Source organism: Battus philenor, unplaced genomic scaffold (genome assembly GCF_028537555.1).
Source record: "Battus philenor isolate CCGP_79_NKW_IND1 unplaced genomic scaffold, ilBatPhil1.0.hap1 SCAF_5, whole genome shotgun sequence".
Lineage (NCBI taxonomy): Eukaryota > Metazoa > Arthropoda > Insecta > Lepidoptera > Papilionidae > Battus > Battus philenor.
This window is the reverse complement of record NW_027181715.1, coordinates 16,772,251-16,795,424: the sequence shown is the minus strand read 5'-3', so window position 1 is coordinate 16,795,424 and position 23,174 is coordinate 16,772,251. Positions and strand designations below refer to the sequence as shown.

At 37.3% G+C, this 23,174-nt stretch overlaps 1 protein-coding gene across 1 annotated transcript in view; it reads left to right on the top strand.

The window, feature by feature from the left end:
- The first annotated feature begins 592 nt into the window (after nucleotides 1-592).
- Nucleotides 593-23,174, top strand: part of Cad96Cb (protocadherin Fat 4-like Cad96Ca) — a 39,521-nt gene continuing 16,939 nt past the window's right edge. The window contains exon 1 of the mRNA XM_068773088.1: nucleotides 593-653. Coding sequence (XP_068629189.1) covers nucleotides 593-653 — 61 coding nt within the window. The remainder of the gene's footprint in view (nucleotides 654-23,174) is intronic.

Sequence of the window (23,174 nt, the reverse complement as noted above, 5' to 3'; positions counted from 1 at the left end):
AGAAACTCTTTCACGTTGCTTGAATGAAAAAATAGGTCTAGTCAAAACATACCCTACTATGTTCAATCAAAAAGGAGAGAAATATAATAGAAATTATTCAAAAGAATTCGTGCACATAATACAAACTCGTTAGTTGTATTCATTATTTTGTAGCGGCTGAAGTCTCTCAGAAACGGTCTAGGATATTATTTTTCAGCCTTATATGTGTCGTGCACCAACTTTCTAATTACCATTTACTTTACTACCAGCTTTATTTTTTTAATTTTTTTTACTTTATTACCAGCCTTTCTAAACTTCTTAGGCCCCCCTATGTAGCATATCTATATTTTATATTAAAGCGAAAGGGTTAAACTCGTGTCGAGTCCACTTTCTAATTGCCTCCGTTGACAATCAAATTGCCCCACTGTGGAGCGTGGACCTGACGTTGGGAAACACTAGCCTAGGAGAAATGTATTAGATTTGAATGGAGAGAAAGAGGAAATCATTCAAATAGTTGGATTCTTGTCTGAATGCATGTTTATGTGTGCAGCTCGTTGGTGAGCGTGGCGACCAGTGCGGAGCGGTAGCGGTGGCGGTATGATCCGGTAGCAGCATGGCGCTCCCGCTATGGATGGCCGTGTTCGCGACCCTGGCATCCTCTACCCGAGCACAAGGTAAGTGTAACTACCCTACACTTGTGTTACACGACGATGAATATTGTTTACTATGGTATCCTTCTGAAAAATATATCATCATCATAATTTTATTCCATAGACCATACATTCTTCTTCGTCCTGATCATGACCCGGTTGATTCTGCTGCTCGCGGCGCTCGGTGTTTGCCGGAGTGTAAGCATTCATTTACTGAGTTATTAGTGACAGTTTTGATGATGTCTGTCCATCTCGCTGGTGATCGTCCACGAGATCACTTGCCTTCCCAAGTCCTCAGTACGGGTGACATGTCCAAAAAACTAGAAGATTCACATTTGTCGATGATAACTTCTCTTTTATGTCAGGGTCTTTGAGAATCGAAACATTGGTTTGGTGCGCTGTCCGTGGGATTCTGGCTTCTTTTTTCAACGCTACAACTCCAGGGCGTCAATTTTTGGATGATTCAATATCCTCAGGATCCAGGTCTCGGCTCCGTATAAAAAGACCGGGTTTCTCATGAGTCGAATCTTTGTCTAAAAAAGTACTTCGTTTATTTTATTTAATCATTAATTAATTTTTCACGTTGAATCGCTTGTCTGCAAGGATTCCAAAAAGGATCAATTTATACAACACTCACTGGACCCGCACTGCCCAAAAGAAGAATGCCCACACCAAATTCAAAGACGAAGATGCGGAACTGAGCTCTCCTAAGAACAGTACTTTTAAACTTGTCGCTACGATCATTTCAAACATGTTCTGATGAAAGTGCCTACGACTAATTCTTATTTAATCCAAATAATGCATTATTAATACAAAACTCTATTGTCACTTAAGATATCCTTTATACTGGTAAGGTTTTTAATTAGTTTTGTTTAGTTTAATAAAACTGTTGAACCGTGTGGTAATTTTAGCATATCGCCGTTCTTCGAAGGATACCGAACTATATCTCGGACGGTCAACGGTCAACGCTTTTCGTGTGAAACTGGGTCATCCGTGTACTATGGAATTCTTAGCATAAATCGCCTTCGAGACTGTGTAAAATCCATCGACGGTTTCGTCACGAGACGGCCGCGCGGCAGAAGAGGCTCGCGTGCGTTGAACCGCTAACATTAATCTGTTCATAATTGATATCGTAATTACAAAATCGAGGGGACTGCGGTGCGGGGCGGGGGGAGGGGTACCGTGACGCAGCGGTTAAAGTTAACCGTATCGGTCATATCCGCTGCGACGCGGACAATAAACCGATGTTAGAAACATCGCTGACCGGTAAACATGCGTTCATTGCTTTAATTTGTAGATATTAAGTAAGAAAAGGACCAATATTTAGCCACTTCCGCACATGCAGTGGTAGTCGTGCAACAAATGCACCGCCCACCGGCCTGCTGATAAATGCGTATGCGGCAAACAATGCGAATCACACAAACGCCACCGTCAAATCACTCAACACGTGTTTTATCCCACCACGGGGCATCTTCAGCAGTTATGTTACACCGATTAGTGCTAAACACAGACTCTGTGTTGCATTTGTTTTTTATCATTTTATTCTGTGTGCAATGTAATAATCATTAATAAATACGAACATCAATGAATTTATAGAAAACATTTTTAATACAAGAATTTAAAACGATAAAGTTCTATTGATTTTTTAAGTAAATTATTAAAAATTTGATTATAAAAGTGTATCAGAACATATTACGTTGTATTGGTATCGACCTGTGCCATTTTCGGATTTATCGTGTAAACAAACTCGTGGCGTGCGGGGTCTTGCACCGCTTTCGACAACAACCCTCCATCCAGTGTTAGCAACACTTTATTTACTTTCAACGAGTGAATTTAAAACAAATTCTTCTTCTTCTTCCTTCCCCTTTCCCTTTATTTGGGGTTGGGTCTCCTTATCAATTTGCGCCAGGCCTATCTTGGGTTGTCCCTGCATCAAGTTGAAGGGTTTCCAGTTCCTTTCTGATATTAGACCACCACGTAGCTTTTGGACGCCCTCTCCCTCTTGGGAATTCTGGGAGGCTTAAGGCAGTTTTTACCACGTGGTCATCTGGTTTCCGTTGAATGTGGCCATACCATCGTAATCTTTTTTCCTGTAATTTGTTGGGGATCGGAGCTACCTTAATTTTAAAAAAAAATACTGTAACATTATCGGTGTACATTCACTACCCCAAATTTACTACTACTAAACTTTGAAACATCTCATGTAATATAATTGCTAAAGAGGAAAATGCAAAGTGTGTTATAAGAGAAGACTTTTGATATAGAAACGTGATCTCTCACTTCTGGCCTCTCTGGCCAATTTTATTATATTTCTTTAAGTCGAAAAATTCTTTCACACCCACACACCATATTAAATATCCTTATCATCGTCATTTTTACCTTACCATGTACACGTTTGGACACAGGCTTCCGTCATAGGTTTCAAATATTTCCACATTCCACAGCAAACTCAGACTCTTGCAGTATCTATCTCTATCTCAACTATATCGCGATATTATTCCACTTGTACGCTACCATTGTTCAATTGACACAAAAGTGTATTATTTTATGTTCAAAAAATTTTATTTCGTAAGAAACATGTATTTTGTTAATTTTATTGTATAATAATGCATTATATAAGTACAGTGTAGTAAATAATACAGTGAAATATCACTAAACATTGTTTGCAACTGAGAAACAAATGTTCGAATTTCTTTGTTAGATTCATTTATCGCTACGATTTGGAAAACAATAGAGAAACAAAAGAAAAAGTGACGGGAATTTGTTTTTTATTTACCTTTAACAGTAAATTTGCAAAACCAACTAAATACAGTCAATACAAAAAGATTTTACCACAACTGTTTGTTACTATTTAAAAAAAAACCTACTGCTACATAAAATATAGGGAGTTTTGTAATAGGCGTAAAATCTTGAGAGTTGAATATAAAGCTAATTTATGAAAAAGATTGTAAACCTATTTTCAAACATACTATAAGTATAGTGATGACTCTGAAATATCTTATTCCAATTTTTTTACATTGTAATACGAAAGGCCAGTAACAAAAATTACAGAGAGATAGTTATAAAAACAGCAGACGGCTTATTGCAGAATAATGTGCAAACTAAGCAAGAAGTTATAATCTATTTCCTAGACTTTACTTTGCCAAATAATCTGTTTGCAAAACAATGTAAATATCCGGCGCCCCTTCCAAGAAACTCAAATAAAGTACGCGAAGAACATCGGAAGGTCGTAGCGTCAGTTCTGGGTTCGGTTCCGGGGGAAACGCTGCTCACCAGAGCACCAGCTCAGACTTTGAGTCCCCAAATCGACTCTTATATAATTTAAACAATAGAATAACTCATATATATCCATGCATACGTTTTTAAAAAATAATGTAATATTAAGGCACTAATCGGTGTGACATGACTCCTGAGGATGCCCCGTGGAGGGGTGAAACACGTGTTGAGTAATTTGGCGATGGCGGTTGTGTGAGTCGCATTGTTTGCCGCATACGCATTTATCAGCGGGCTGGCGGGCGGTGCACTTTATTGCACGACTACCACTGCATGTGAGGAAGTGGCTAAATATTGGTCCTTTTCTTACTTATTTAAAAATATAAGTTTCGGATTTTTGAAACTTGACTAAATAGTTAACAATAATTAATTTTAATTTGTAGTAATGTAACGTTTAAAAATGCTTTTTCTTACTATATTTTAATTATTTTATTTATTATAGAAAAAAAAATCTAAAGAAACCATTGTTTTTTTGAATAGGGTGTTTTCGTAAAAATGCACTGTCAATTATCGAATGTAAATGACATCACTTTCACACCTATAACTAATCAACCTGTACACAGTACAGTGGTGTTTTCACAATCAAGTGAATTGTTACTGCTGTCTCCCAATCGGATGTATTAATATCTATACAAATAAATAAAATCGGAGTGTCTGTTTGTAATATTAAAATTATCGCTTTCTACTACTCGCATGTGAGTATACAGTACATACAATAAAAATGCACTTTTTTATTTTTGTCTGATTGTATCAGCCAATCTCTGAAATGGCTGCACTGATCTTGACCAGACTTATACTAAGTAAGAAAAGGACCAATATTTAGCCACTTGTGGTGGTAGTCGTGCAGCACAGTGTTCTGTGTTTGGCACTAATCGGTGTAACATAACTCCTGAAGATGCCCCGTGTAGGGGTGAAACACGTATTGAGTAATTTGACGGTGGCGGTTGTGTGATTCGCATTGTTTGCTGCATTATCAGCGGGCTGGCGGGTGGTGCACTTTGTTGCACGACTACCACTGCATGTGCGGAAGTGGCTAGATATTGGTCCTTTCTTATTTAGTTTTGTCTGTTTGGATCGGCCAATCTCTGAAATGGCTGCACCAATTTTGACCAGACTTTTACTGGCGGGCAGCTGATGTAATAAGGAGTTGGACAGCCCATTTATTGGGGACCTCTCGTTTACCCTTTTTTTTTTTTTTTTTTTTTTTTTTTTTTTTTTTTTTTTTTTTTTTTTTTTTATTCGTACCCCTATCTAGTTTGGGACAGGGTCTTTTGTATCAATATAATTTTTCACATTTCTTATTATTTTCTTTCTCTTCTTTCTTTCCTTATAATGTCATTTCTTTCATTCTATTTTCTATCTTTCATTCCACAATTCATCTTTCTTTCTCATTCGCCCTATTCAGCTTTCATTCTTCCCTCTTTTCTTATTAATAATTACATTTTTATCTTTTTATTTACATTTGGATTTCTTATTTTATAATTATTTTTTATTTATCACAGTCTTATTTCTTAATTTTTTCCCATTTTATTGTCGCTTTGTTACTTACTTATGTTTGTCTTTTATTTATTTCTATTGTTCTTTTAACTATTTCTTTGCAGAGGGTTATGAAATCTTGCTGGTATTCTCCGCCTATCAGGGAGGCTATTGACTCCTCCCTGATTTGAACCCCAGACCGGCACTCGAAGCCGAACCGGAGTCCCCCGAATGCGGGACACCGGGCCACAAGGTGGATCACGGTCTGGTCCACGCCCGGTTCACAGAAGCACGAGGGGTCCTCCTTGAGCTTGAACCTATGAAGGTACTCAGAGAACCCCCCGTGCCCCGTGAAGAGCTGGGCCGAGACCGCGTCCACCTCGATGCTGCGGAGCACGCGGTAGGCTGAGACGGCGTCCGGGAAAAACATCCTCGTTACCGAAGCCGTCGTTCCTTCCACATACCTCCTGTTCCATTCGTCGAGCGACTCCAGTCTCAGTTGCCGCTTGACGAATGAAACAGGGCATCTCTCGTACTCTGGTCGTCTTTTACTCTTCAGGGCCGCTTCCTTGGCCAGCTGGTCCGCCCTCTCGTTCCCCTCCATCCCCGCGTGCGCTTTCACCCAGAACAACCTTACATCCTTCCCTTTCTCTCTCGCTTTCATTACATTCTCCTTCACTCTTAACGCTAAGGGATGGAGGGTGTCCGATCTTGCGACAGTTTCGAGAGCGGACCGCGAGTCGCTCAGTACGGCACAGACTTGCGCCGACTCGCCGGCCGCGTACCCTGTTGCCTCAGCTAGAGCCAGCAGCTCTGCCTGGTATACGGTGCAGAAGTTGCCCAACTTGAGTTTCTTTGTGTATGACTCTACGGCGCCCCGCTTGACGCAGAACGCCGCACCCACCTTATCCTCTATGCGGCTGCCGTCGGTATAAATTACCAGATCGGCAGCCGCGGTGGCAAGTCGGACTTCCTCCGCACTTTCCCCCAGACAGGAGAACTCCACACCAACTTGACCAGACGGGTGTGGTAGTCTCAGGTAGCTGACCGGTACCTCCAGGTCTCGGTCCTTTACCACCTGCCGGGAATGACCCTTTCTTATTTCAAATAAGCGGGCTGCTTCTTGGACCCGAAGGTCCAGGGGAAGCAACCCGGCAAGTATAAGGGCCGAGTGCAGGGACGCGGTCCTGTGGGTCCTCGCGATCTTCTGCGCGAAGCCCCGCTGGACCGCGCCCAACTGCCTGCGGACCAGCAGCTTCCTAGCCGCCGGCGCCCATGCACTCGCTCTCGTTTACCCTTATCTTGTGAGCGTCAGGGTCTTTTTATTCTTTGAATATTTTTTTTTTTTTTTTTTTTTTTTTTTCTCAAATTTTATATATTTTCTTTATATAATAAGGAGGTTAGGCTTAGGCTTCTTTTATTTTTTTTTAAGAAAATTCTTGTACGAAAAGAAAACCAATAATTTTGTTTTGTTAAATACTAAGCGGAAGTCGCTCGCTCAGCTAGTAAATATATAAGATGTCCATGTGATCTTTGGGCCAACAAACACAATATTATCTATGTTTGGAAGCTCTGCGGCTTATCTGGTGGTATTAATTTAAACCTCACATTGATTCTTACTTTTTACTATATAAGTAATAATGTCGAAAAATCCTTCACTATTCCTATTATAATAGGATTTTTAGAAAGTTTTCGTTTAATAAACTTCTTAAATGTATTACATGACAATTTATAGTAGATGTTATTTATGTAGAGTATACTGGGGTTGTCGAACCCGGGATAATTCGTGCAGTTTGGTTAATTAGTTCCCGCGTTGTATGCGAGCGCCTTGCACGCACGCATGCATGTAGCAACAAGGATGTCGCTGTCATTGGAGCTACGCTGTAGACAGAGAATGCTACGAGAGTTGTTTATGTCCTCGTCTTCACATCGTCATGCTCATTCCTGAAGGTCATGATCCTAGCTTTTAGCCAAGTGGACACGAGAAAATTGCGCTGGAAACGCTGCAGGGTCATATATAAAATTGTGTACATTTATTTTATTCCTCAAAATCAGTGATTCCCAAAGTGGTCTAGATCGACTTTTTTAATTTTTAATGTTACGTATATTTTACATAACAGATACAAAATTTTATTTGGACTAGTTTTAATTTAAAATCAATTAATAAATGTATAAATTAATATGTGTTTTCACTTTAAGTTTTTAACACTAAACTTCACTACAGTTAGAAATTTACAGGAAATCAATATCAGGTAAGTAGGGGGTCTACCCAACACGGAAAAACATGGCAAGGGGTCTACGACACAAAAAAGTTTGGGGAACTCTGCTCTAAATCATGTTCCGCAATGAAAAGTCGAAAAAGTAATATTTTACATACATACGAAATAATGTAACAAATTACAGAGTGATCACTTTATACCGAGTGATTGAAAATAGATGTACAAGCATACTCCAAGCATGCCAAACCAATCACCCTGTATACTTTACAAAATAGTAGAACAGGTCCCGTGTTTGGCGTGGAAAAAGCGGATTGCCAGTTTTAGTTGCAAGAAAGAACCAAGGAGAGAACCATTCTCTCAATAGAGAGCAATAAGGAAGTCGCCAGAGCTGCCTAGACTTCTGTAGGAAGTTCATAGGAGCTACGATTTGCGCCAATAAATAACAGGTATATCTGTAATAATTTCAATAAAATCAATAAAGAAAGGCAAGTGATAATAAACTATGATAATTTTAAAAGTCGGCCTAAAAATTGTAATATAGATAATAAGAAAACAAACATTATTAATATTGAACTAAGGCAAATAAATGTAAAATGTAAAAATAAAAAAATCTGAATGTGGGATACTGCAGAGAAGGCGATGGAAGTGAAGCGATGTACGAAAGAAAAGGTGAGAAAAGGAACGCAAGGTATTGTGAAGGGAAAATAGAGAAATGAATGGAAGATGTTAAGAAGGATGAGAGAGAAGCATGACATTAATAATATTCAGTGAAATTATTAATTGTGTAAATATTTACCGTGGTAGGGGTGAACGAGCGGTTTCCTAAAATAACCATACAAAAAAAGTGGTAGAATATAGTTGCTGGATTAGCAAGTTTTATTTGCATCTCTACACAAATCAACGGATTCGATTTGAAGTCTGATAACAATGCGTTGAACTATAATATTGTCTATTAAATGTTCTTCCGTAAACATAACTACACTAGTTCAGAAGCTACATACCTTACCAAAGGCCCTGCGCATTAATAGTAGCGTGGTAACTTTTAAACTTCGCGACAACGGACTGCGCGATTTTTTGTGATATAAACAGCATTTGCATTTTGCAAATATACTCTTGACCCTGAACGGTTCTCTTCCAATTCTGATATAGATTCAGCTGATGGTCTTCGGTAAAGAGGTCTATTTCTTCCTGCTACAACCTTAACAAATCAATAGCTTACTGTCTATTATTACTTATTCAGCGGCATGAAGCATGCGGCAAAATGAACAGTCAAAATATGCAGTGGCAGCATCGCTTCCCTAATGAGGTAGGGATTTAGGATACCGCTACACTTTCTAGCAATATGCAAAAACTATAATAATTCGTTTATGATATTTTTTTTGCAATAAAAATAAATTAAAATTAAGGTCCGGCAAAGAAATGAACAGGTATATAAAAATAATATATAGTGAATTGTAAAAGAAAATATAACGCGACGAAGAATGGAAGGTAAGAAAATAAAAGCAATGATAATGAAAGAAAATGCGAAGGAAGAAGATGAGAATGCCAGATATTGTGACGAACGGAAGAAGAAAAATAGATATAACAATAATGAAAAACTAAGTGAAATCAAAATGTCGTAAAAAATAATGGGAGAAGGAATGGTACCAAAAACATGGGTAAAAAAGTAGATATAGATTACTTAATACAATACGTCATCCGTTATGTTTGACGTAGATTTTTTTAAATGTATTGACAAGCAGAATTCAGATCCGCTAGGCTTGAGTCCTAGAAAGCCATAAAAGCCTAAAGGTAACAACGCCCAATCGAATATGTAATATATCTTTTCGTCTGGAACTGCGAGTTGGACTACCCCAATAATTTTACTTCAGTTAGAATTCATATCGTATTCGTTTCTCTTTGTTTTAATCATAATTTTATTATTCCTGATTAATTATCTGTTTAAGATTCGGTTTTATAAAATGGACAACCTGTTAGGAAACAACCCTACAGTTCGCATGCAAGACGCTTTCCTGAGTTTAAATGGGTCACGTACATCGTGTTTCTTTTTTGTAAAATCCTCGCGTGTGACGTTGGGAGTGTGTTTGATTTATTTTAACAAAGAACATGTTATTAATTTTTTTATAACCCATTAATATTACTACCTCTACATTGGGCGCTTTCCTGCGATACCAACTAAAATAAATTTGAAGGTAAGATATTACGCAAATATTCAATTAATTTTAAGTCAATTTATTAATTTTGTTCATTTTGAAAAGAGTTGTGACATAGTAGCGTTTCGTTTCAATTTGATATTTGTTGAAGTACTGAGGGATACACAATATTTCATGTTTTTCCATCTGGTGCATGAACCAAAAGGTTTTCCGACACGTGAACAAGCAACATAGGCTAAATGTGAGAAGCATGGATTCTCTAAATTTCATCCACACACACTCAACGATACTGTCCTTGTGCTTTGTTGGTAGACATTGCGAAAGCGAACACAGTACTATACGGTTAACCCGTATTCCGAAATGATGATGAAAACGGTGTTCTATTGAGGATTGAAGAGTTAATACAATTAGAAATATACTTGTTGATGGTTATAACAAAACACCGACGACACTAAAGAAGAGTTGTTTGTACGTATTTAGGATGCACCATACCGTACTCATTTAAAGCATCCTCAGATTTTGAAGGTCGACGAGGTCTTAAAATCTATCCCTGCTAATTATGACTCCTATAAACTACTAGTTCTTAGTTGATACTTCCTAGATACTGTATACTCTATGTGACTTGTACTAACTTGTAAATCGATTTATTAATATTTTTGTACATTAATAAAAATTTAATTTATTACATACTGAAATATTTACAGAATTGATGTCCTATTTACTCAAATAACCTATCGAATTTTGTGAAACAGTAAGCATTTTGTCTTGCGCGCTATGTGTCCTGTCTACTGCCATTTCAACCAATTCGCTGATCTATGTGGACTACTTGGGTTCGATCCGATCTTCTCATTCGATCTCGTAAAACAATCCTCTGCGTCTCCATGGATCGTTGGGTGACTGTGCGCTTAGTGATAAGGTCCAGAGTGAGAGATTACGTTTTAATTTAATGAGTCATCACTGGGAAGTCCTAATATTATGGAGTAAAGACCATGGATCAACAAGGGCATCTTGAGGTAGTCTGCGTACGCTAAATACCTGCTGCTTGCAACCGATCCCATTAGAAAACTAAGAGGGCGGCCATGCCCGGTAGTGAACGTCTTAAAGATGAAATAGTGTTAATAGTGTATCTTTTAAAAGACAATTTCGTTCGATATTATTGAGTACACACAATACAATTTAAACCTCATTGGAACGTGACGGCTTGCTGTGACTCGTAATTATTGCGGTGTGATATGCAGGATGCGCTGGATCTTTGATCCCTGTTTGTTAATATTTTTCTTTGTTTTGTCATTGTTGAACTTTAAATGATTAAATGTTCTTAGTGAGATAGTTATCACTAAGAAAAGGACCAATATTTAGCCACTGTGTTTTGCACTAATCGGTGTAACGTAACTCCTGAAGATGCCCCGTGGAGGGGTGAAATATGTGTTGAGTGATTTGGTGGTGGCAGTTGTGTGAGTCGCATTGTTTGCCGCATACGTATTTATCAGCGGGTTGGCAGGCGGTGCACTTTGTTGCACGACAACTGCTGCATCTGCGGAAGTGGCTAAATATTGGTCATTTTCTTACTTAGGATGGACTTCCGCAAGGTAACGCCTGATTCCATTAAAAATAAAAATAGATAGTTATAAGGTAACAATTGTAACTAATTCTATATTTATAAGTTTCTAACTTAGTACTTTCTTACTGCATTTTGTTATTGTTTATCTCCAATAAAGTAAAGTGAAGTAAACAATTTAGATAAGATTTTCCGGTTCTAAAGCAAACAATACATTAGTCTAAAAAACAGAATAGTTATGCTAACAATTTATATTTCGTCAAATTGACCAACCCTCCGAGAGCGTTGTGAAACACGACCCTGTAAATTGGGCAGCTGGCGTAAGACTCGACTCGCGTGACGGCATTCAGAATTCTCGTTCCCATTCCGTATGATTACAGCAGCAGGCGGCGCCAGAGGACGTTGCGCTAGGTGGCGGCTTCCACAATAATTGTCATCGATTATCGCCCACTTCGGCCACTTCCTTCCGCTATGAAGCAATAGCGGACCGCGAAATTCGACGTAGAACATTCAAATGTTCGACCTGAAACTGATATTTTACCTTCATTATGCTACTCATTTCATATTTTATTATGCCAGAATTAATGCCAAGCGTTATCTTTATTATATTATAACTAGCTGATCCCGCAAACGTTGTTTTGTAAAAAAAATTAAAGTTTTTTATTAACAAATAAAAAATAAGGGTTAATCGTAGAGGGGTGAAAATTTAGGGTTGTATGTATTTTGGTATGCTGTATCATAATAAAATAAAAACCAAAAACTTTGTTTAAAAAAAAAATTATGGGTGGACCACCCTTATCACTTAGGAGTATGGAAAATAGATAGTAGCCGATTCTCATACCTACTGAATACGCATATAAAATTTGGTAAAAATCGGTCGAGCCGTTTCAGAGGAGTTCAAGTTCGAACACCGTGACACGAGAATTTTATATATTAGATTAACACTGACAGCTGCCATTACATGGACTGAAATAAAGGCATTGGCAACTTGAAGTGGGAGTTTGCAGTCCACGTAGCACGTAGAACAGATGGCCGATGCAACCTTAAGATTCTGGAGTGATATTCTACTCACAAAGTAAACAGGGAATGTCGTAGGATGATGAATGCGGCCGCTTACCAAAGGTTCTATTGGAAATTTACCAGGGAGACCTATGTCAGGCAATGGATGCCATTCAAACGAACTGACGATGATGAATTAGTTAAAATAAATATTGAGGTTCCTGAAGGAATCCCTCCAGCTTAGTTACTATAGAGTGATTTAGACTTTACCTACAGAGCTGTGTTTCCCAACGTGAGGCCTGCACTCCACAGGGGAGCAATTCGAAAGTGAACTCAACACTAGTTTAACCCTTTCGCTTTTAAATTAAAAATTATATATATTACTTAAGTGGGCGTAAGAATTTTAGGAAGACTAAAGTGGGACATAGCACTAAAATATTGGAAAATACTACTCAAGAGTTTGTCACTTTGAATCCAAAACTTTAATTGCTAACAGAACAGCAGCGGTCAACGACAAATAAAGAAAACATTATGTCTATAACTAACAATAAAACTAAACAATTATTATCATTTCATTCATAAAACCTACTATGGGCTGTCGGCTTCTTTCTTTCTCTTCGTACGGATCAACTCTATTCAGATCCGTAGAAGAATCCCAAGCATGGCCTCCCTTCTTGGCCCTGTGAAAAGTTACTTTTGTGTGCCGTAAGTCAGCACTGGTAACACAAATTGATCACGGAATGTAATTGGTCAGTCAAAAAGAAAACAATAGGATATTCCATTCCTTTGTTTCCGTATCCTGTTTGTTTGCGATAGTGTTTTTTTATCCTTTATAGGCGTATGCGTATCCTTTATGAGACCATCTCTCCAAGTCTCTATGTTTGGCACTTATCGGTGTAACATAACTCCTGAAGATGCCCCGTGGAGGGGTGAAACACGTGTTGAGTGATTTGGCGGTGGCGGTTGTGTGATTCGCATTGTTTGCCGCATACGCATTTATCAGCGGGCTGGCGGGCGGTGCATTTTATTGCATGACTACCACTGCATGTGCGGAAGTGGCTTAATATTTGTCCTTTTCTTACTTAGGATGGACTTCCGCTAGGTAACGCCTGATTCCATTAAACATTGGTCTTCTGTCTCGCCTGATCTTAAGCGATGACGATGATGGCATGCTTGCCCACAAGAAACCCATTCGCTCCTGTCTTGAAGAGTGAATGTGTTGATGTTTAGAATCAAACGCTAAACTTCCTAATGATTCAGTATATGTTTGTATACAGTGAGTTTCAAATTCGTCCTTGTCTGGCAACACAACGATCGTGTTTAAGATTAGATCTTTAGCTGCCGACTCCATTGTTCTCAGACACCGTTCCCTCGCCGCGCCCGAGGCTGATGGCTGCTACTTATGGTTCATGTATTCAAACTATTAAGAATTTTTATCTACTACTAGACTAGTCCAGGGGTAAGCAATATTTTTAATCAATGGGTCAACTTAATTTTTTTTAATGTGCTGCACATGAAATAAAATTTATTAAAGATTTAATACATAAATTAAAAAAAAATCAGAAATTGGGCATTACTATTTCGATACCGGCTGATCAATATTAGCCGGAATTGATTAGGTTCATTCGGATCGGAGGTCACTTTTGATTAATTTCAAGATGAAAAATAATTATTTGAAACTATTCTTATTCCTAACAGAGAAGTTATTTTTCGTCCAAGGCCGAAATTTCTCAGGGCTCGCATAAGTTTCATTAAAAACATTGACTGAGAAAAATACATGTTTAAATCGATATAATTCTGCATGTCAATGACTTCCAATTAAAAGTCTTCGTGAACTAATTAATTATATAATAATATATTGATGGGAGAAAGTCGATACAATAAATTCAATTTTAGAAATGCTTGGTCGACCGCAGTAACATGTTTAAGAAATCGCGTGTACCGTATCCCTGTATTACCTAATTCCACAAATCTTTTCCTGTTTTAGTTCTGAATAATCAATTTGAAACTTAAATAATAAAACGAAATCATTCCAATTATGGATTTCTAAAATAATACCACAAATATTCAACTATTGGCATTGAATACATGTTTACGCACATATATTAAGTTACTTCTTGTAGGTCAGATTTTTTTTTAATTTTATTTACCTCCACTAACTTCTCCGTTATTTTCAAGTAACTTCTAGGACTACATTATTGAATACCAAAATTAATCATAGGATGATTCGTGAAAACTCATTCGTTCTCTACGCCAGGGATGAAGTGTCAAGAGGATGCTGCTGATCATCCTCTTGAAACTTGTAAGGTTGCAATCCTATATAATTAATGCACAAAGTGTGAATTACATAAGATATAAAAAATGTTATTAAAGGAAGTATATTGTTCTATCCAAGAATACTATACTGATGTTAATGCGTGGAATTAAATGTTGTTGATGCTCAGGAAGCTAATTATTGTAGCGCACTCTTTATAAAACTATATTTGTAAAGAGCAACTGTTGAGATTCTCACTGGCTCTTCTCAGCAGAAGTTCCTTCCAAGCCGGAGGCAGGTTCTTGTAGGGACAACAATGCCTGATTATGTTGATTGAGGATCGTGCTTGTAACAGCTTATTCGAATGAAAAAAACATGTTATTCTGGGAATTGAACCCTCGACGATCGCAATTTTCAGCCCTCTACCGCTGCGCTACCACGGCTTTAAACTTACTAATGTATGTGATACATTTCACCCGTCTCCACATGTCCGCATGTGTATACGTACAAGATCATTAGCCTCTTAACAACATTATTTATTTTTTAGCGTTACATTTATGTCATCACACGCGTGACAATACATTCCGGCGTGTTTTCCCATAACACGATCGACAATGATGGGAAATATCTTTATAGCCCGCAATGAATGACTACGGTATCGACACAAACAGTACTGTACCGATTCAAGTTATCGAGGTAGGTTGATAACTGTAATTACAATACTAACAAGTGATCATCCAAGTTGACGTATCATCTTTGAGGTCTTGTGTCCAGTTACTTGATATAGTTAAGGCTGCATGGCACATAAAAGGTTAAAAACTACTGTGATAGAGCTTCCGCCTAACCTTTCTCCTAATTTGAGATTGTGAAATAATCTGTCGACCAAAGATGAGGTTTTTGAGAGAGATTACGGGGTTGATGGAGCTCTGATTGTTTAGTTATAAATAAATAAATAGCCTTTTTAGTTGAATATCGTATTTTACATTACCTATATTAGTAATGTGAGATAAGGCTCTTCAGGTTTGTCCGTCCCTTAGGAACATTGATGTTGTGCCTGCAATTTTGACTATATCATCCACTCTTCGTGTCATCGGTCTTTCGATTCTTCTCCTTTGGTCTTTCTCCAGGCCTTTTTCAGTTTATGGTCGATGTCAATCTTTTGTCCGTTATTCGACTAATGTGGCCTGACCCATTGCTATTTAAGCATAAGAATGTTTGTTTTGTGTTTGATGTTTTGGTTTCTTATTTTGTGTATTCTAACTTCTTTCTATTGTTTTATTGAAAAATGTGTGATTTTGTTAAACGGTTTTATTTAGTTCGTCCCGTATGGAATTTGTTAATTTGGGTCAAAATTAGAAATTGAAATTTAAGCACATTCCCGTTGTCAGATTGATCTGAAATTTGGTAAACACATTTAATTTAGATGACAATACAATATAATAAAATCAATAACATTATAAATCTAAGATGGCCGCCGATACAAAATGGCGGATTACATATTTTTCCTTAACCCCCTCAATATGGGTATCAAATGAAAGGGCTACACTAGTAAAACACGATGATTATGTCAAAATTTAAAATTCAAGATGGACGCCGTTCCAATATGGCGGACTAGGTACATATTTTTCCACAACCACCACAATATGGGTATCAAAAAACCCTTTAACTTTAAAGTTTTTTAAATGTATTTTTTTTATCAGAGAACAACCATGTTTGTCAGCCATAGAGCAACCAGGGAAGGAGATTGAACATTGTTTGAATTATTGCTGGTATAAAAGACATCACTAGCAGTTATCTTGAGGAAGAAATATCTCAAATTCGTCACAGACTGGCCGCGGAATAGAAAGTGTTCATTTAAATTGGTACATAATGAGTGCGATGCGGTCACTCAATTGATTGCGAACGCTTGAAGCGGTCTGCGGCGATGCTGTCCCATCCGATGAACTCTTGACTCCATAGTCAGGCTATAGGCCGACAAAATTCAGGCTTAAATTGCTACTTTACATTCGTAAATCATTTTAAAAGTGCAGGACATAGCTCAATCTTTTTTCTTATCGCCATCTTAAACCTCTGACGCCAAACGGCAAAGTCTTTGTATATTGGGTTATTATTTTTCCAGATTTTTTGTATTTTTGTTTAATTTAATCTTAGGTCTATTTATTTCATTTATTATGTTATCTGCTTTTAATAAATATCAACCTTTATTTACAGTTTTTAATTAGTATCATTCTCACATTATATTGTTAACCTATTTCATGTTATATAATTTCCTTTTAAATATTAGGGTGATCGGAAAGTGATGTGGTTTCTGTCGACATATTTTACATAAAATGCGTTGCCGTATTATGCTTTTAACTAAAAACCTGAACAAAAAGACAGTTTGGATGCCTCAAACAAAATAACCACGTTAATTGAATGTATTGTTTTTGAATCTATCGAGTACAGACAGACACAAATTAATTTTTATATATATATATATAGACTAGCTTTCACTGCAGACTTTGTTCTACTAAAAGCCATCGGACTAATTAGATTACAAATAGAAAAATTAAATTTATTAATAAATTAATTGGTCGGTATTGGTAGTATTAGAGGTAAGGAAAGATTTGTGATCGTAGTCGGTTCGATTCCCGGGATACAATGCTATATAATTCACGCTGTGCATTAAATATAAGATTGCCACTGCTCGCAGACAAGATTCCAGAGGCCATAATACCACATTGCGATTTTCAACCTACCTGCCAAAAGAGGCGATTATGCTATGTCCTATCTCTAGATATCTATGACGGGAGGCCTATGCCTTACAATAGGCATATATAGGCAGTAAAGGTGATATATATAGATTAACACTAGAAATATAATATATAATGAGATCCAGTTAGAACTTTTTGAGTCGGAAACTGTGTTAGGTTTCACAATGCATTCTCATCCTATGTCTTTAAATTGGTATGTAAATCAATTCAAAAACATTTTTTTTATAAAAAATGGGTAGTCGAAACGACACCTGCCGCAGTAGTGTATAGCGGGTAGGGGGAGGAGAGGGGGAGTCGTTGCGCCGTGGAGCGTACTTCCGGGCGATGCGCAGGCGCACGCTGTCCCCTTACTGCGCCACAAGGAACGGCACAAGGTATATTTCTTACATCTACCCACAATTCTTTGTCTTGGTTTTGTCAAATGGCTAGCTATAAGTTATTGCTCTTTAATTTTATATTACTTATCTGAATATCAGGCTTTTTGTTGTTTGTACTTGTTTTGATCCATTGACTTTGGGTTGGTTAGGACGCGTTTTGTGTATTAATCTAACGTATGGATGCACAGACCGCCGTTCGAATACTGGTGGCCCGCCGACAGCAAAAATAATACTCTCGTACATTCGAAAAATATTGAATTCTATTCCAGAATAAAACCCAAAAAAATTAATTACTTATACTTCTGGCGGCCGGCCCGCTATCAGTTCATGATTTGCCCGAGTGGCCCCTAGTCTTAATAAGTCTGTGCAACCATGACTAACGCATACGTATAATTATTGTAATTTAAATAATCAATACTTTTACGTGTTTCTCACTAAGGTATGTTTCAAAGTCATTGTTTCATTCATATGTCTCTCCCAAAAATATATGTGGGGGGATACAACATAATCAGCACGGGCGTGTTGGTGATCGCAGTGTGGTATAGTACATAGACGACACTGCCGCCCATCCTCTAAAAGTCTCTGTGAGCAGTGGCAATCCTATATAATTTTTACACAAAGTATATATCTATACATATAGATAGACTATGTATTGTGATAATATTTTTCTCAACGTAACATTTCTCTGAATATTATTTTTCATATCCAAAGTGTTTTACTTTGAAAAGCACTCTCCTTAGGAATGAGACAGCTTAACCGTTATATGTTTGAAATCGTTCGGAGCCTATGGGCGGACATATTGGTGTAATTATTAACGTATTGATGACGGGTCGCGTCCGGCCGTCGACAATTGTATATTTTTTATTTAATTTTGTAGCACGGATCGTGGGTCATAAATTTTATAAACATTTAGTAAAATATAGCTATATTTACATCTTTAAAGCTTTCATGCATATTACTGTAAATATCTTATATCTAATTTCAAGTAAATGTAAAATCTAATCATCAATCTATATCTAATTTTAAGTAAATAAAAACTAACGAGCAGTGGTAACCGAGTGGTACAGGAATGAGACTTCCGATCGTAGGCCACGGGTTCCATTCCCGAGATACAATCTTATATAATTCATAGAATAATTCTATAGAATTGCAACTACTTATAAATAAGTTTCAAGAGTATGGGTATCAGCGTACTCTGCGCAACATAATATCACACTGCGATCGTCAACCCACCCCTATATCCCCCATAGATATCTCAGGAGGCATTACAGTGGTCGTCTATGGACTGAAAAAATGAGCTTAATATAAATAACTAAGTTTATATATCAATCAGAATTGTATTATATGTGCTTACATTAAAACAAGCCTCCATTAGAATTCGACTCAAAACACATGATTTTTTAAACGAAAACATCATGTGTTGTTAATTCGTAAATATAACTTTGTCTGGAGACTATTAATAAATTACGAAATAGTTATAATAATGCGCAACAAAATTGCGATAAGCAAGTGAAACCCGCCCCGTCTCTCCAGCGATTTGACGCACAATTTGACGGAGAAAGCCCGCGCGAACGCTATCTGATTCAATTAGACGCGGGTTTCCGATCCAGTTCCCGACGAAATGCGTCTAAGTGCACTCATTATGTCATTATTCAACATTTAATCGCGCCTTTTTGTTGGCGGACTTATTCAATAGTCGATCGTTGGATCACCAAACAGACTGCGAACGAAGCTGCATTACGTCACCGGCAGCGGCGCATCGCGCAGGGGAATCCCACGCCCGACCACTCATAATTTTTCGATTTTCGAAATTTAAATTTATTTTATATAGACCGTCTTACGACAAAGGTCTCCTTCATCCTTTGCTCGCAGGGTGGCAGGCAATGCAATTGATAAGAATAAAACCGAGTAGGAACAGAAACAAGAAATGAAATAAAAAAGCATGTAAACGATTTTAGCAAAATAAATAGAAATGTATGACAAATAATGCATAGAAATGTTATGTATTAATAATGATAAAAATAAAATGTAAGAACAAAATAAATAAATAAAAAAATTAAATAAACATACCTATCCACTTTACAGTAAGAAGATGATAGAAGAAAGGCGAGGAAAGAAAGAAGGTATAAAAGAGCAAAACGAAATATATTGTGAAGGACGGAAGTAAAGAATGGAAGATATTGTGACGCGTAAAAGAGAGTGATTAATAAAGAAAAGACTGAAAAAATTATTGAATAATTAAGTCCCCAATACCGGGGGCCATATAAAAAAAAGAAAAGATCTCCTTCAAAGATATCTATGGGGAATATACCATAATCGCCACGCTTTGCAAGTTGTTTGTGATTGAAGTGTGGTATTATGGTACGCAGATGCCGTTGCTGCTCATCTTCTGGAAACCTGTTTGTAAATAGTGACGATTATATATAATGAATGCACAAAATGTGAATTATATAAAATTGTAATCCAGGAATCGAACTCTTGACATATGATCGCAAGCCTCAGTCGTACCGCTGGGTCACCACGACCTACCTCATAGATTTACAATAGAATCGGTTGGAAGTGGAAGTGATAATGTACTGTGAAAATTAAATGAAAAATAAACTTCGGTAATAGAGGTGAGGAATCAAAGTCGATGTTTGGGCGGAACGCTAAGAATATAAGGAAGAAAATATATCGCGAGGAAAGACAGAAGAATAATAAAAGAGCGTAAGAAGTATGAAAGAATAAAATAAAATAAATAGTAACTATTCTACATGTAAAGGGAATGAGAGGTCCCCAAACACAGGGTGAACAAAAACCAGCGTCTTTCGACGACCTGAACCAGGTCGACTTTCCACCGTTTTGCAATAAGAATATACAAAACAATAGTGTGATGTAAATTAATAAAATTATTTAAAAAAAAAGTTATTAACTTTCTACGCATTTAATTATACTATCACTGCGGTTAGAACGAAGGAAAGTGACCGCGCCATTTTGAATTTAGAACGAGCCGGAAGCTCGATTTATGGCGGGACGTCACGGCGCGCGGCCCCCTCGCTCTGCACAGCTGCGGAAACGCGTCACAGATAAACAACAACTATTATTTACTTAGCTTAACTGTTTTAACTGAGTCTATTTATCCAATAACAGGTACAATATAAAGACACCTTTATAACTATCGACTTCTATGGCTAATTGCAAAATAACAACAAAGGAGTCTGTTAATTGAAAAACAGCGTGATTGGTTTTAGGTATAAAAACTTTAGACGGGTAGAAGGATAGCTCATTTTTAGCATAAACTATTGAAGCTTTTACCAGTATATTGTGGTTACTCTATAAAAGTTTTAATTTTTTTTCCATTGAAATGCTACAGGTAAGTAACTTCTAGCATAAAGTCTACAGGGAAAGGTGTTAAACATTTTTTGAACATTTTGATTAATTATCTTTTTAACAATTAGACTTGGTTCTGTAGACGGATCAATATTCATAAAGAAGCTTTCTTAAACCATCCATAAGATTTTTCAAATTAAATGTCACGTTTCCAGTGCTTGTTGAAGCTTATTCTTCAATAGGCTGTGTATTTAACATTTCCTCCTAGTCTGTATCAGTCAAATCTTCATGTTGCGATTTAAGCACTCTCTAAATTTCACTTGATTCTTTCAATCCAAGGACAAGCATTCGCGCGTCACTTCTTTAGCGATTTCGACTATGTTTGCAGCCAACATTTGAACTTGCACAAATTCTTTTTCGTTTTCGGCAGTCAGAGCAGGCTCCAGATTTTTCCAGCATGATTTCAATGTGTCGCTTCAGTTTTTCAAATGACTAATTATGTTTATGATGCATTTTGCTGTTTCAAATTTCTTCAAAAAATACTTTATTTTGTCAGTAACAAAGTTGCTTTTCTTTCTGTTTGTTTACATTTTCAAAAACGTCGTGACGACATCATTTAACAACATACTCTAGACTGAGTTGTAATAAGATCTATTTTACTTTTTTATTAGTACGTTTTAAGGCATTTACAATGGATATTGGATTGCTAGGCTATTAGAATCCTTTTATTATTAGTATGTATGTACTTATTACATCCGCGAATAAATACATTTTCCCCCCGAATATAGGATTTGGGTCGAATGCGCTCCACCTAGAGAAGCCGTCGCGGACATTTGAACGATGTCATATTTGACTGCAATTCTAAGAACAAAAAATCGATAGTATCTCTCTCTTTCACACACACGTTTTATTAAAATATAAAGACAGGTGCTAGAAACAAAGATGGTAAAGTAGAAGTAAAGGGTAGATTTTTGGCTATTTGATAATTCGTCGTTCGCTGACGAGCTCACTTCGCCCTTCTCCGCATGCAAAACCTCTTTTTTTAATCATAATTTTCCACTAAACTGGTGCTGGGTGTCAGATGGGGAGGAGGACCCAGCGCGGCCGGCGATCGCATTCGCGTTCTCCATCCGCTCGCGCGGTGAGTGCCATAACCGTCACCAATTTCATCACCTTATCACTAACCAACACCAACTTTCTGCACGCTTGACGCTTCATAATCACATAATCACGTAGTTTTCGGCTTACATAGTTTAAGCGATGTCATTTTCTATGTGCCTCCAGCATAAATGCAGGGTTAAATTTTGTTATCCTAAGCTCTTGGGGTAGAATCTAGACCTATTTTTTTATCACAACAGTGTAGTTTAGTGTAGCTACGAATCCATGCATGTGTGTGTTTACTATTCACTAATTTCTTATGTTTTTTTTTTAATATGGACCCCATGAGAAGGCTCAAAAGATCCCCTAGAGAGGAATGTAGAGGGCTATGCAGGGAGCTTTGCTTCGAGATCAAATCAGATACAAGATCCGTTGGAGAATCGAAAATCGTGGGTGCGATGGCAATGGTTGCGAAAAGCCTACCTATACTTGAAAGTGGGATTCTATCGGCTGAAAAACAAGAAGAAACAACATAATAATAATGAGCTATACATTCACCCCTTTAAAACTTTTAACCAATCACCTTGTATAGATTGGATTGAAAATTCACCGAGCTCTTTGAATTCAGTGATTCGATGCAAAGACTTGAGTGATCAATCGAAAGGCATTTATATGCCCAATTCACAGTTGCGCAGTAAAGACAGAAATGTTTTTATACTGTCGCTAATACGATAAAATCCATCAATAAGCACTTACTCTTTTGATATAACACGTGTAATGGCTTTGACGTGCCGGGTCGGTTTGGCCCGGGCGCGAAACCGATGGAGCGTGAAATGTGCGCCCAACACGCTCGCATTGCGATGCACTCGTTATACCATCTAACACAGAGTTCCCTAAACTTTTTTTGTGTCGTAGACCCCTTGCCATTTTTCGTGTTGGGTAGACCCCTTACTTACCTGATATTGATTTCCTGTAAATTTCTAACTGTAGTGAAGTTTAGTGTTAAAAACTTAAAGTAAAAACACATGTTAATTTATACATTTATTAATTGAATTTAAATTAAAACTACTCAAAAT